General features: G+C 42.1%; 1 protein-coding gene across 1 annotated transcript in view; it reads left to right on the forward strand.

The window, feature by feature from the left end:
* KNTC1 (kinetochore associated 1) overlaps positions 1 to 15,829 on the forward strand; it is a 98,774-nt gene that overhangs the window by 33,569 nt on the left and 49,376 nt on the right. The window contains exons 27-34 of the mRNA XM_043975126.1: positions 3,449 to 3,547; positions 4,377 to 4,480; positions 5,113 to 5,212; positions 7,596 to 7,730; positions 8,228 to 8,347; positions 9,732 to 9,804; positions 13,176 to 13,243; positions 15,423 to 15,700. Of these exons, the coding sequence (XP_043831061.1) occupies positions 3,449 to 3,547; positions 4,377 to 4,480; positions 5,113 to 5,212; positions 7,596 to 7,730; positions 8,228 to 8,347; positions 9,732 to 9,804; positions 13,176 to 13,243; positions 15,423 to 15,700 (977 nt within the window). The remainder of the gene's footprint in view (positions 1 to 3,448; positions 3,548 to 4,376; positions 4,481 to 5,112; positions 5,213 to 7,595; positions 7,731 to 8,227; positions 8,348 to 9,731; positions 9,805 to 13,175; positions 13,244 to 15,422; positions 15,701 to 15,829) is intronic.

Consider the following 15,829-nt stretch of genomic DNA (forward strand, 5'->3'; position numbering starts at 1 on the left):
TTAAGTGACTTGCTCAGGGCCACATAGCTAGTATGTGTCAAGTGTCTGAGGCTGGTTTTTAACTCAAGTCCTCCTGAATCCAGGGCCAGTGCCACCTAACTGCCCCTGTGTCTCTTTATCTAGGGGTTGGTAGTAGACCAGGTTTTGGACTCCTGAGGAAGTTCCTTGGCATCAGCTCTTGGATTCTGCAGGTTTACGATGGTTTCCCACTGTGCTGTCAGCACACCGCTGGTCCTGAGAGCAGACTGAGTTTCATGTCTCAAGAATTATGGGGCTTTAATGAATATCGATGCAAAAATCTTAAGTAAAATACTAGCAAGGAGATTACAGCAAGTGATCACCAGGATAATACACTATGACCAGGTGGGATTTATACCAGGAATGCAAGGCTGGTTCAACATTAGGAAAACTATCAATATAATCAATCACATCAATAACAAAACTAACCAAAATCATATGACTGTCTCAATAGATGCAGAGAACGCATTCAACAAAATACAACACTCATTCCTATTAAAAACACGAGAGAGCACAGGAATAGGTGGAGCTTTCCTTAATATAATAAGCAGTGGGGGCAGCTAGGTGGCGTGGTGGATAGAGCACCGGCCCTGGAGTCAGGAGGACCTGAGTTCAAATCTGGCCTCAGACACTTAACACTTACTAGCTGTGTGACCTTAGGTAAGTCACTTAACCCCAATTGCCTCGCTAAAAAAAAATACATATATATATATATATATATATATATATATATATATATATATATATATATATATATATATATATATATATATATATATATATATATATATATATATATAATAAGCAGTATCTACCTAAAACCATCAGCAAACACATGTAATGGGGATAAGTTAGAAGCATTCCCAATAAGATCAGGGGTGAAACAGGGATGTCCATTATCACCTCTATTATTTAATATTGTACTAGAAATGTTAGCTTTAGCAATAAGAGAAGAAAAAGGAACTAAAGGAATTAGAATAGGCAAGGAAGAAACAAAACTTTCACTCTTTGCAGATGGGTGATATGATGGTATGCTTAGAGAATCCTAAAGAATCAACTAAAAAACTACTTGAAACAATTAAAAACTTTAGCAAAGTTGCAAGATTTAAAATAAACCCACATAAATCATCAGCATTTCTATACATGCCCAACAAAACTCAGCAACAAGAGATAGAAAGAGAAATTCCATTTAAAGTAACTGTAGACAATATAAAATACTTGGGAATCTACCTGCCAAGACACACCCAGGACCTCTATGAACACAATTACAAAACACTTCACACAAATAAAATCAGATCTATATAATTGGAAAAATATCACTCACTCATGGATAGGCCTAGCTAATATAATAAAAATGACAATTCTACCTAAATTAATTTACTTATTCAGTGCCATACCAATAAGACTACCTAAAAATTATTTTATAGAATTAGAAAAAATAATAACAAAATTAATCTGGAAGAACTAAAAGTCAAGATTATCAACGGAATTAATGAAAAAAATGCACAGGAAGGTAGGCTAGACATATCAAATTTGAAGCTATACTATAAAGCGGCAGTCATCAAAACTATTTGGTACTGGGGGGAGCCAGGTGGCACAGTGGATAAAGCACTGGCCCTGGATTCAGGAGAACCTGAGTTCAAATCCAGCCTCAGACATTTAACACTTACTAGCTGTGTGACCCTGGGCAATTCACTTAACCCTCATTGCCCTGTTTCCTGCCCCCCCCCCCCAAAAAAAAAACCCAAAACAAAAACTACCTATTTGGTACTGACTAAGAAATAGAATGCCAGATCAATGGAATAGGTTAGGCACAGGAGACATAGTAGTAAATGACTGTGGTAATCTACTGTTTGATAAATGCAAAGAGTCCAGCTTCTGGGATAGAAACTCAGTATTTGACAAAAACTGCTGGGAAAATTGGAAGATAGTATGGCAGAAACTAGGCATAGACCAACATCTTACACAGTATACTAAAATAAGGTCAAGATGGGTACATGATTTAGACATAAAGGGCGATACCATAGGTGAATTAGGAGAGGAAGGACTAGTTTACCTCTCAGATCTATGGAGAGAAAAACAATTTATGTCCAAACAAGAGATAGAGAATATTATGAAATGCAAGATGGAAGACTTTGATTACATTAAATTAAAAAGGTTTTGTACAAACAGAAGCAATGCAGCCAAAATTAGAAGGGAGGCAAAAATCTGGGAAACAATTTTTGCAGCCAGTATTTCTGATAAAGGCCACATTTCTAAAATATATAGGGAACTAAATCAAATTTATAAGAATGTAAGTCATTCCTCAATTAAGAAATGGTCAAATGATATGAACGGCAGTTTTCTGATGAAGAAATCAAAGCTGTCGCCATATGAAAAAATGCTCTAAATCACTATTGATTAGAGAAATACAAATTAAAACAACTCTGAGGTACCATCTGACAGCTATCAGATTGGCTAATATGACAAAAAAAGGAAAATAATGAATGTTGGAGAAGCTGTGGAAAAATGGGAACACTAATGCATTGTTGGTGGAACTGTGAACTGATCCAACCATTCTGGAGAGCAATTTGGAACTATGCCCAAAGGACTGTGGGACTGTTCATACCCTTTGACCCAGTGGTACCACTGCTAGCTAGGTCTGTATCCCAAAGAGATCATAAAAAAGGGAAAAGGACCCACATGTTCAAAAATATTTATAGCAGCTCCCATTGTGGTGCTAAAGAATCAGAAATTGAGGGAATTCCCATCAACTGGGGAATGGCTGAACAAGTTGTAGCATAGGAATGTAATGGAATACTATGTAAGAAACGATGAGCAGGAGGAGTTCAGAGAAACCTGGAAGGATTTACATGAACTGATGTTGACTGAGAGGAACAGAACTAGGAGCACATTGTACCTAGTAACAGCATGATGAACAATGGTGATAGACTTGGCTCTTCTAAGTAGTGCAACAATCTAAAACAGTTTCAAAGAACTCATGATAGAAACTTCTCAACATCCAGAAAAAAGAACTGTGAATTATGATTGCAGATTGAAACATACTGTTTCTACTTTTGGATTGTTTTTTTCCCTTCTTTTTTTCCTTGTGCTCTGATTCTTCTTTCACAAGATGACTAATGTAGAAATATGTTTAATGTGATTGTACATATACAACCTATATGAGTCTGCTTTCCATCTTGGGGAAGAGGGAGGGAAGGGAGGTTGTGAGAAAAATTTGGAACTAAAAATCTTATGAAAACAAATGTTGAAAACTATCCTTATATGTAACTGGAAAATAATAAAATACTTTAAAGGGTAAAAAAAAACCCTATCCTTATAAGTAACTGGAAAATAATAAGATACTTTTATTTATGAAAAAAAAGAGAACTATGGGTTTTTTTCTATTCAGCCAGTTGATATTCTCCCCTAATTTGTTTTTTATTTTTAGGATATGTTGGAGAGATATAGTTGTAAATCTGCTTCACTCTTTGAAACTTCCTGGGAGTCCAAAGCCATGGCGATCATAGGCTGTCTGTCTGATGTGGATGTAAGTAGCTGCTACATGGGAGCTGGGATGTATTTCATCCAGCTTTTTCTAAAAGAGTTTGGTTAGTCATGCTACAAACACCTCCTGAGCAAGATGTGTGAGATGCTATGGGATGTCTGAGGATAGACAGAAGATGGTCCCTGCTGTCAGGAATCTTGCAGTCTAATGTAAGGGATGAAGAATGTCCATACATGATTACAGTAAAAGGCAATATGAGATATACACCTTCTGAATAATAGCTGCTAGAGAATTTCTGAGGAGGAGCTTGCTTCTGCCCAGTGTCTCGGGAAGCTTTAGGGAGAAGGCAGCATTCTAACTGGACTTTCATGGATGAGTCAGATGCTGATAGCCAACGTCAGTGGAGAGGGCATGCCAGGTACCAGCATGAGCCAAGGTGTGGATGGGGGAAGACACAAGATGGGTTTGGGCAACTGCAAGCAAACCAGGTGCCTGAAATACCAGGTTTGTAGAGGAAATTTTAAAAAACAGAAGATAAATTCTAGAGAGGTAGATTAGGGGTAGATCATAGGAAACCCTGAATTTCCCGGGCTTTTAACAGAGCAAATGAGTGTGTTGGAAAACGTGTATCTCAAAAATAGCAATTTCTTCTAAAAAATGAAGCCAGTGTCTTTGTCCAAATAAAATACAGCAAAATCAATCCAGGGTGACCATGTGCCTGCAAGGTCACTTGAAGTGATATGAGTGGCCTTGTTTAGAAAACTGGAATAAGACAGCAGGACAGGAGTGAGTGGTGGGTAAAGTTGAGGCCAGAAGGCCCCACACAGCACTGTGCAAATCTGCCATAATGTCAGCCTGCCTGTTCTCGTAGCTCATCTTTGACGCCGTGCTGCAGATCATGTATGGGGCTGTGGTGCCCTGGAGCACAGCTGTAGAACAGCTGGTGAAGAAGCACTTGGAAATGGACCATCCCAAGTAAGAATCGATTTAGCTAAAACATTTACTGTGGGCAGCTGGGTGGCACAGTGGATAGAGCACCAGGCCCATAGTCAGGAACACCTCAGTTCAAATCTGGCCACACTTACTAGCTGAGGAAGTCACTTCACCCTATTTGACTCAGTTTCCTCATCTATGCAATGAGCTGCAAAAGGAAATGGCCAGCCCTTCCCGTGTCTTTGTCAAGAAAACTCCTAATGGGGTCAGAGTCAGAATGACTAAACAACATTAACACTAATGTTGGGAGAAACTGAGGAAAGTCCCCAGCAAGTGAGGGGGGGAACTCCCTGTGCCAGATCTTTGGGGGAATGTGGGCAGCTGTCCCACAGGGAGGGCCAGAATTGGGTGTGCGAGCTCTGTAGTTGGGGGGATTCCTTCATCACTCCATAGAGTCTGGCACAGCAAACTCTTGCTAATTGACTGAATGAGATCTCTGATCTGTCTGAGGGAGCCATTGTGAGGATCCATTGAGATCACATTTTTAAAGTGCCATGCACAGCGCACCTGGAGCATAGTAGGTGCTATATAAATACTAACTATTGTGATAATTACTGTTATTGTATTACACAAGAAGATAGACTGTTCACAATACTAGGACATTTGTTTTTTAGAGTCAAATTGTTACAGGAAAGTTACAACTTAATGGAGATGAAGAAACTTCTACGAGGTTATGGAATAAGAGATGCAAATCTTTTAAACAAGGAGATAATGGTAAGGAAGCCAAAGGGCTCCCTCTCCCTTCACCCCTTTCACCTTCTGTTCTTAGCAACATAATGGAAAATGTAATGAGATTTTTCCTTCTTTAAAGGAGTCACTTGGTAATGCATTAGTTTCAAGGTTAGACTATGGGAATCCTAATCCAGGTTCTGTCTTGACCTCTGCATTAACCTTGGACACAGCTGTGCCTTAGTTTCCTCATCTGTAAAATGAGCACAGAGCATAGAGTGTCAGGCCTGGGGTCAGGAAGACCTGAGTTCTGTGATGGGTAAAACTAAACGTGTGGTCGCCCTATTCCTGTCCCAAGTGTGGGGAAAATTAGCTGGGGTTTCTAATATATTTGTTACTTAGAAATTAGAGGATACTGTACCAGTTTGGGGCATTAATCATTTATTAAAGTATATTAGATATTAATAAAGAGAGTGTAAACACTAAAATTAGCCTTGGGTGCCCCAAACAGCTGCCCCTCCCCCAGCACAACTGTTCTCCTGAAACTGCCCCAGACAAACCTTGAGTGCCACGCCCAGGCCAGTGCCTACTCAGGGGGGATGTGCAGGGGAGGCCTCACACAGGCCAGAGCTTCTTCCTCCTAGCCCCTAGCTTCCAACAAGGGGCTCTGCCTGCCCTGGGGGTGCCAACAAATTAGCTTGGCCTGTGTGGGCAAGGTCAGCCTGAGTTTCAGGAGAACAAAGAAGAGTTATATAGCCTGGGGGGTGGACAGTAAAAGAGCAGAGGTGGGAGTAGGTCAGAGAGTGAAAAAGGAGACTGGGAGACTGAGAAAGGGGAGGCCCATGCCGCTGACCATTGCAGAGGACTGAGGACTGAGAGTTAGTGGGGGGTTGCTGACAGTGGAGGAAGAGTGAAAGAGTGAAAGGATGTAGTGAAGATGTAGGAAAAGAGGTCAGTCGGTAGTGAAAGTGGGTGCAGTAGGAGGAAGTGTAAAGGAGGACACTACGGAGTGGAGCAGTGAAAGGAGAGGGGAAGCTACAGAGAAAGTTCAAACTCAGTCAGGTCATTCTTTGTTATCCTTCTCTTTAAGTTTATTCACCTCAGTAAACCCTGGTATTTGCTTAAATTGAAAAGGAGACCCAATTGGGTCTTCCCATATTAAATTAAAAGCAGTCAGATAGCCAGCCAGCAGTTTACAGATTAGTTATAGTTAAATATTTTTTACGAGAGAACACATGCCTCTGAAAGACAGGAAAGCCTAGCTAGGATCTGTGGGAGAGAGAAGAGAAAAAGAGGTGCCCTCACCTATGAGGCTCAGGCCAAAAAAGAGCATTCCTGTCCCTGTGAGAGTAGAAGCTCCCTGTGGGTCCAGAAGAGAGGCAGTCCCTACACTGTACTCCAAGCTAATTGGCCAGCATCACCCAAATCCATTGATTCACTGGATTTGAGGGCGGTCCATGAGTAGAATGTGCTGAGGTCAAGAGTTCAGATCCTCTGGCAGGATCTTTCAAGGTAGGTGTGGTTTTGAGTGTGAGGTAACTTCCTGACTCTGGGCTGACCTTAGGAAAGGTCAAGTCAGGCTCTCTCAGCAGGGGTGGGGCCCTGGAAGTCCCAAAACCCCATTATTTTCTCACAGTTCAAATTTTGCCCCAACATATACTAGCTCTGTGACCCTGGGCAAGTCATTTCACCCTGTTTGCCTCAGTTTCCTCACCTGTAAAGTGAGCTGGAGAAGGAAATGGCAAACCATTCCATTATCTTTGTCAAGAAAACCCCAAATGGGGTCACTAAGAGATGAATGACTGAAATGACTGAATAACACACAAAAAAAGAATGAGTAACCTTAACTAGTCTCTAAGGTTCCTTTTAAGATTCTTTCAATAATTTGTGATCTGTGATTCTTATTTTTTAAAATAGATGCAAAATTACTTTTTCGTAATTTTTTTTTTAGGTAAAAAATTTTCCGACTCTTTACTTACGTTAGAACCACAGCAGAAGAGGCTGAAAGGGCCTAAAATTAAAGGAAAATTCTGTCCATCAAGTATTTTCATATAATATCTGTTGCCGCTACACAGTTTTCATTTATGTTTCTATGATGCGGCATACCTAGAATCTGGAAACCCTGGCACTTGATCCCTTTTCCAACACTCAAAAGCTGTCACCCTGAGCAAGTCAATTTTCCTCTCTCAAGAGTCTCATCTGTGAAATCAGGCTGGTAATAAATAGCACCTACAGAGTTGTTCTGAGAATTCAATAAGAAAATAGAGGTCAAGTTTTTCCAATCTGAAAAGTTATTTGTTGTTCCTATGGGACCCCTTTTAGGAAAATATAAGCTCCTGAGGTGTTTTGGGTTCCCTTAGTCATATTTCTTTATCCTCACATAATAATTTCCCCCAAAAACATAAGATTGTTTTGTGCTATGTTTCAGAGGGTGATCAGATACATCCTTAAACAAAATGGCCCAACCTCTCTCGAGGATGCATTAAAGGTAGCCCAAGCATATCTGTTGTCTAAAGATGAAGTCTACAGCTTAAAGATCATTGACCTGATGAGCAGAGAACAGGTATGTAGCCTCAGGAAGCTAGTGAGTTACACCATCAGATTGTGGGCCATGATTTGGGGGTGAAGGGGAGCATGCTTCTTATGGTCATGGCCTTTACAAGTACCTTCATGCTCTTTATTTCTAGTAGCCCAAAAGCCCCAAAGGAGTCATCTCTGATGTCTTTTCTTTGTACCCATAGATCCAATTGTATGACAGGTCTTGCTTTTATACTCTGCATGTTAGTCACTTATTTTTTGGTGATTCTTAAAACAGAAACACACAAGAAATTAAGTTTTGTTTCAGCATGTGGAGGTGGGCTCCAATTCTGTTGGTAGCATTTGCTGCCTGTAAGATGGTTTAGCACTTCTTTTGGCCTGTTAATCTGTTTCTTTTAAAAACCCGCCTTTTCATCATTAAGCAAATGGAAAACAAAAGGCAAGGAGTGGGGGAAGGTGGGGGACAAATGATTTCCGTTGTAAATGACATCCATTTTTGACTGTTTCATGTAATGTTCATAGGGAGAAGAATGCCTATACCTCTTGAAATCCCTGCCTCCTGCAGAAGCTGAGAAAACTGCAGAAAGAGTAATTATGTGGGCACGCCTAGCACTCCAGGAGGAGCCAGATAACTCCCAAGAGGTACTATTTACATTTGGTGAAGCCGCTTGTGAAGGGGAATTGGGCCGTGCTGGTGGATCCTGGGGACTGTGTCACATAGATTTAGTGACTCACCATGTTCTACCTTTTTAATTTCATAGGTGGATTAATGCCAGAATTTCTAGGCAAATGTCTATGCCATTGGATATCTGCTCATTTCCATGTTATTTGGGGTTGAGCAGAATCCCAAGGATAAGAAAACCTGAAGGGCTAATTGGCAAATGGTCAAAGTATACGAATAGGCAGTTTTCAGACAAAGAAATCAAAGCCATCTATAATCATATGAAAATATGCTCTAGATCACTATTAATCAGAGAAATGCAAATTAAAACAACTCTGAGGTACCACCTCATGCCTATCAGAGTGGCAAATATAACTAAAAAGGAAAATGTTGGATGTTGGAGGGTATTTAGGAAAACTGGGATGCTAATCCACTGTTGGAGTTGTGAACTGATCCAACCATTCTGGAACTATGCCCAAAGGGCTATAAAACTGTGCATATCCTTCGAACCAGCAATACCACTGCTAGGTTTATATCCCCAAAAAGAGAATAAGACCTATTTGTACAAAAATATTTATAGCAGCTCTTTTTGTGATGGCTAAGAATTGGAAATCAAAGGAATGTCCATCAGTTGGGGAGTGGCTAAATAAGCTGTGGTACATGATGGTGATGGAATATTATTGTGCTATAAGAGATGACAAGCAGGATGATTTCAGAAAAGCCTGAAAGACTTGTATGAACTGATGTGTAGTGAAGAGAGCAGAACCAGGAGAATGTTGTACACAGTGAGAGCAATATTATTTGATGAAGAACTGTGAATGACTTAACTATTCTCAGCAATACAATTATCCAAGACAATCCCAAAGGACTAATGATGAAGCATACTATCCACCTCCAGAGAAAGAACTGATTGATTGAACACAGACTGAAACATCCTATTTTTCCACTTTATTTCATTTTTTTCTTTTATTCGAGTCTTTTTTTACAAAATGACTAACATAGGGCAGCTAGGTGGTGGGGGCAGGTAGGTGGTGCAGTAGATAGAGCACCAGCCCTGGAGTCAGGAGGACCTGAGTTCAGGTCTGGCCTCAGACACGTAACACTTACTAGCTGTGTGACCTTGGGCAAGTCACTTAACCCCAACTGCCTCACCCTCTTCCCCCACAAAAAATGACTAACATGGAAATGTTTTACATAATTGTACATGTATAACCTATATCTGAATGCATAATGCCATGGGGAGGGAGGAGGGGAGGGAGGGAAGGACGGATAGAATTTGGAACTCAAAACTTTAAATAAAAATGTTTATTTTTTAAAAATTAACCCAAGGTGGGAAAAAATTTCATTGGGTCACTTTCATTTCAGGACAAGATGCAGAGGATATCCATAGCAAGAACAACTGTAAACATTATAAAAGCTCTATGTGACATTCAGAAAGGCAAGTTTTTCACTGTGATTCTTTTTTCTTGGTGTAGCATAGTGACTTAATTCTTTAAAGGAAGCTTGTGGCTCTTTAATGCTACCAGCTTCTGCATTTACCTTCTGTGCCTCCTCAGTGCTCCCCATCCCCTGAGGCTAAATACCTTCTCTGCTTACCTATAACTTCCTACTTAGCCATCATCCAGATACACCAGCCTACCTACAAATCTCCCCTTGCTGTTCCCTCCCCATACTTACATCCCTGTGTACTAAGACTGTCTTTTGTTTGCTCGCCCCCATGAGGTCCTGTTCTCCTTTGCTTCCACTGTGCCCCTTGGCCTTCCTCTTCCATGGGTACCACATGTATCATCATCCCTGAGCTCATGCTCTTTTCATCTCCCAGCATTACCTTGAACATTCCACTCCTCTAACTGGACTCCTTTAATGCTGACTCACAGCATCTCACAGCATCCTTGTTTGAGCTGGCCTCTCCTTGTTCCATCTGCCACTTCCAGGCCCCTGCTTTGGCCACCATTGCTCAATCACCTTTTGTCGAAGTCTCTGGCATCTCTTCTATCTGTAATTCTTAGCATTGTCATCTACCACCTTTCCGGATATTCTCCTACATCTCCTGACTCCCATCTTCCTCTCCACCCCTTTTCCTTTTCATCTACATCCTGAGAACACCCTGGTTAATAACCCTTCTGCCTGAAAGCCTCCATGAACTCCTCCACCCTTTCAAGTTCATCCTTCATCAAGGCCCTCTGTCTTCCTTGTCTTTTACTGCTGAACTTGTACAAAGAGTTGTCTGCACTTGATTCCACTACTTCACCACCAGAAGGTTCAAGATAAATCTTAATGCTGGCTACGGCTTCATGGTCAACCAGTTTTCAACTTTGCTGGTTTATGGAATCATGAAATGTCATAGCTATGACAGACTCAGGAACTACCTTAGTCAGCCTTCAAAGAAACTAAGGTTCAGATAGGAACAGTTATTTACCCAAGGTCACCAAGCAAGTTAGCTGAGAACTGATACCCTACCCCAAGTCTCCTAACTTGTTCCAGTTCTTTTTCCCCTGTGATGTCCCTATTTATTCATGTGCCGGCTAGCCCTCCCCACTGTTCTCCTGACAGTCTAGGAATGCATATCCCTGCAGTCAGCTTTTGTGATGATGCTTATGAGAACATTACTGAAATCAGGAGAACCTGGGTTCAAATCCTGCCTCTGGTCCTTACTAGCTGTGTGGTGGACCCTGGGCAAGTTACTTGATGTCCCAGTCTTGGCAATTCATCTCTCGTCTAAGCCTCTCCCCTGGTGCTGCCACAATTCTGGTACAGGCGCTTATCACCCGGTGTCCGGATTACTGCAGTAGCAGCTGGTGGGTCTGCCTGCCTCAAGTCTCCCCCCACTCCAGCTCATCCATCTCTCAGTTGTCAGATTGATCTTTCTAAAATGTCACATCCCTACATCCCTAGCCCCATTCAGTCTGCTTCAGGCACTCCTGGCTCTGGGTGGTTTGTAAAGCCCTTCCTGGTCTGGCCACGGCTTCCTTTTCCAGTCTTCTTACCCCTTTTTTTAACTTCCGCATAGTCACCAGTCTAGTGACGCTGGCTTTCTTCCACCTTCTCTTGCCTCATTTCCTTCTGGCTTCCTTCGAGTCTCAGCTAGTCTCACTTTCTGGTCCCCGTGACTCTGAATGCCTTCCCTCCATTGATCCCCTCTAAGTTAGCCCGACTGTCTCTTCTTTGCACATAGTTTGTTTACATCTTCTCTCCCCCATTAGACTTAAGCTCCTTGGGAGCAGGGACTGTTGTTGCCTTTCTTGGCAGCCCCAGTCTCACCACAGTGCCTGGCACACAGTAGGTGCTTCATAAAGGTATCTTGACTCAGGCAGCTTCTTCTTTTTGTTTTGTTTTGTTTGTTTGTTTTTGTGGGGCACTGAGGGTTAAGTGACTTGCCCAGGGTCACACAGCTAGTAAGTGTCAAGTGTCTGAAGTTGGATTTGTACTCAGGTCCTCCTGAATCCAGGGCCGGTGCTTTATCCACTGCGTCACCTAGGCTGTCCCCCATGGCACTACCTAGCTGCACGCCCCCCCCCCCCCCCTTAGGAGTTTTCTATTATGTTGTAGATGGGTTTGATCTGTGTTCCTGGCAAGAGTTCACAGGTCCTGCCTGTGTGCCTTCATATTGTGATAAGTATTATCCAGAGGGTCCATTGGTTACCTAATCAACGACACCATGATAGTTCTCTGTAGGTTTTATTTACACTCAGAACTCAGACTCATCTGTATGGGGAAAAAGGTAGGAGCCTAGAATAGTATCATCAGCACTCTTACATAGAATGTAAATACCCAAGCAGCTTGGGTACTATGGAATTCTACAGAAAGCAAGAGGGGACAATAAGGGCGCATGTGTCAGAAGGGAGAAGAGAAGGGTTCTCATCAGGAAGGTGAGGGAATCAAGTGATCCAAGCTGCAGCTTGAAGTGTGCGTCCCAAGCTTGGTTTTGCGGACTTGAGCAACATGGACCACCTGTTTGCTTTGAGCAAACACTGTCAGAAAGCTCAAGAAGGAAGCAGGGCAGAGTTTGCCGTAGCCCAGTGGCAGCAAGATTCCTGAGCCAGAAATTCCCGTTTCAATATAAAAGGCATCTAGCTTTTGATCCCAGGCTGTCTTTACTTGCTATCTAGCCTACTCCAGAGCTGCCTGCCTTCTCCCTCATCTGTGTGTAGCCAGGAAAATGAAAACTCATTGTATTGCTAACCTAAGCCAGGTTAGTAGGAAAGTCACCTTGCTCTAAGAGCAAGTGAGTTTGGGATTTTCTGTTCCCTAGCTTCTTTTTCTTTTTTTTTTGTGGGCAATGGGGATTAAGTGACTTGCCCAGAGTCACACAGTTAGTAAGTGTCAAGTCTCTGAGGTCAGATTTGAATTCAGGTCCTCCTGAATCCAGGGCCAGTGCTTTATCCACTGTGCCACCTAGCTGCCCCCTACCTAACTTCTAATCCTCCACGCTTTCCTTTGTCTCTAATCATCCTGGATAATTAAATGCTTTGAATTCTACTTCATCCACTTAGCCCCATTGCCTGTGAAAATCTGTTAAAGGTGATAGAGGGGCAGCTAGGTGGCGTAGTGGATAGAGCACCGGCCCTGGAGTCAGGAGTACCTGGGTTCAAATCCGGCCTCAGACACTTAACACTTACTAGCTGTGTAACCCTGGGCAAGTCACTTAATCCCAATTACCTCACTAAAAAAAAAATGATAGAAAGGGGAAACAAAGTCAATTACATTTTTAGCCATCCTTTCTGTTCTCTTTAGAATCTGTCAAGGTGCTCATCTCAAGGCTCTTGTAATGATTTGTTGCTGCTATTTTTTTCTTCAATTTAATTACAGAAAACCCTCTGAAGATGAATGAATGTGAAGAAAACTTAAAAATATTTAAAACCATTAGGAGCTTACAGGTGAGTTGTGGGGTCCTAACAGAGATTGCTATTCTTAGGGAGAGGTACTAGATCCGTCTATGGGGCAGCTAGATGTCTCAGTGGATAGAACACTAGCTCTGGAGTCAGAAGGACCTGAGTTCAAATCTGGTCTCAGACACTTGACAGTTACTAACTGTATGACCCTGGGCAAGTCACTTAACCCAGATTGCCTCAAACATCAAGGGCCATCTCCAGTCATCCTGATATATATCTTGCCATTGGACCAAGATGGCTCTAGAGGAGAAAGTGAGGCCGATGACCTTGCACAGCCCTCCCTCACTTAAATCTAGTTCAGTGCAAGTCATGACATCAGCTCCATGTCATGGTCCTCTTTGATATTGAAGGACAAACAACAACAAGATCTTCCTATGAGGAATCCTGTTGAATGCTCCTGTGTATATTTTCTGCTCCTGTCAAATTGTGAGCTCCTCAGTTTCCCTCCCCCTTGATTGGCCCATGGTAATTAAATACTTAGTAAGTGCTTTTTTATTGATTCATTCAGCTCCTTTACTCTGAAGAGGGAAATGATAGTAACGAGAGGTGCCAAGCAACCATTCCTATTATATACCATTTTATGTATCTTTAAGGATGTCGGCTTAGTCTATTTCTAGCCAATCTATTTTTACTTTGAAATTCAGTTTTAAAAATTTGTTGACTTTGAATAGATTCCATGTCTTAAAATCTGGCTTTGAAGACTTTGACTTATATTAATGTGGAAATGCTTTGTAAGCAGGTGGGCTCGGGGGCTTGGCTGACAAGGCATTTTGTAAAGCACTTGGGGACCAGATTGTTAACTTTCACAGGTTTCCTGTTTTCAGATTCAGGCATTCAAGGCCTGGAGAAATACCGTTATGTTCCTTCTTGAGGTGTGGAGAGGGAGAGGGAGAGACAGTAGGGAGCAGAGAAAGAAAGACAGAAAGAGGGAGGGAGAGACACACAGAGCGAAAAAGAGACAAAGGTAGAGAGAGAAACTAATCCAAGGAGATTACTTTTGGAAAGCAAGCATTCCTGAAAAGACAATTGTCAAAAAAGTTTTAGTTAATTGTGTTGTATTTTTCCATTAACTACAGGATCAAACTGAGGCCTAACCTTAATTCTCAGCGGTATTTATTTTCTTTTAACTTTAAGAAATATTTATAAGATATGTTCAAGAACTTTAAATGGGAAAATCACTTTGATGATGTTAAAAATCATCAAAGCTACACAAAATATATACCAGAACTGAGTTTAAGAGGCTTGGCCAAGGGGCACACAGTGAATGAGTGTCCAAGTGGGATATGAGCCCAGATCTTCCTGATTCCAAGGGGAGTTTTTCTCACTCCCCTTGGGGAACCAGCTTTCAGTGGGTCACAGTAAGGTCGCTCTCCCTGCTTCAGCCTTTACAGGCAAGAGAATTGGTTGGTGTACATTTAAATACTTCTAGAATAAAATGTATTGAGTTTTTCTATTTTTGCAGGCATTCAGGGTTAAGTGACTTGCCCAGGGTCACACAGCTGGTAAGCATCTGAGGCCAGATTTGAACTCAGGTCTTCTTGACTCAAGGGGTGTTGGTCTATCCACTGCACCATCGCACTACCCCTTGCTAAGTGTTTAAACTCCTCGAATTCTGTCTTTCAATCTTCCTTGTCCATTTTCCCCTTCCCCTTCTCTATGGGGAAAACCAGATTGACTTTGTACCACACTCCATCCCCCATCTTTCTCCTCAAGGTATGGTGCGCACTACCTCCTCTCCCTTCTATCCCTATCTCCAGCCCTGAATCCCTGTCTTTCTGAATGATGCAGTGTAGGTACCACCTTCTTGATGAAGCCCTTTCTGATCCCCTCAGGTATTTTGCCTGCTTTTTGTTGGTTTGTGTTTACTGTTTTTACTCATTCTTGGTATACTTATAAATGTCTGGGGCCTGCCTTGTTAGAATGTGAGTGGGAATCCATTTGTTCTTTGCCTTTGTGTGGCCAAGCTTAGCTCAGTGCCTGGCACATAGTAGGAGCTTCACACACGCTTGATGCCTGATGGACAAAGATGACACTATCCTACTTGGATGGAACTCACATCCCAGTGACAAGTGGGATTCACATTAGAAGGGTCTGAAAAGTGAATGAATAAAAGGGGGAGGATTATTAATACTTGGGGATCCTGTCTTGTTTTATCTTGCCACAGGAGGATTTTCAGCTCTTCCTTCCGTTTGAAGGATACAGGGATCATTCACTGGTAGCTGGACTTCACGAAGAACCCTTTGACACTCAGGAAGATTCCCAGCCCAAGCAAAAATTGAAGACCCCAGAAGAGACCCCCACTCATCCAAAGAATGCATCCCTTCGATCAAGTTTGTACAGACAGACTCTGTGTTTGCTGGTGTCAGAGCAAAACGTGGAGGCTGAAGTTGTATTGAAGGCCCTACGTTCAGGGAGAGTTGAGGAAGCCCTGCAGCTCTGCAGGTGACTGCAGGGATGCTTCCTGTCCCAGCTCTGCGCAATGGCCTGGAAATGGCATCCGTTTCTGCCATTGTTCCCATAACATGGATAGGCTCTTTTCTGTAAAAGCATTTTAGTCATTTATAGTGGGTG

This window comes from Dromiciops gliroides, chromosome 1 (genome assembly GCF_019393635.1).
Source record: "Dromiciops gliroides isolate mDroGli1 chromosome 1, mDroGli1.pri, whole genome shotgun sequence".
In the NCBI taxonomy this organism is placed as follows: domain Eukaryota; kingdom Metazoa; phylum Chordata; class Mammalia; order Microbiotheria; family Microbiotheriidae; genus Dromiciops; species Dromiciops gliroides.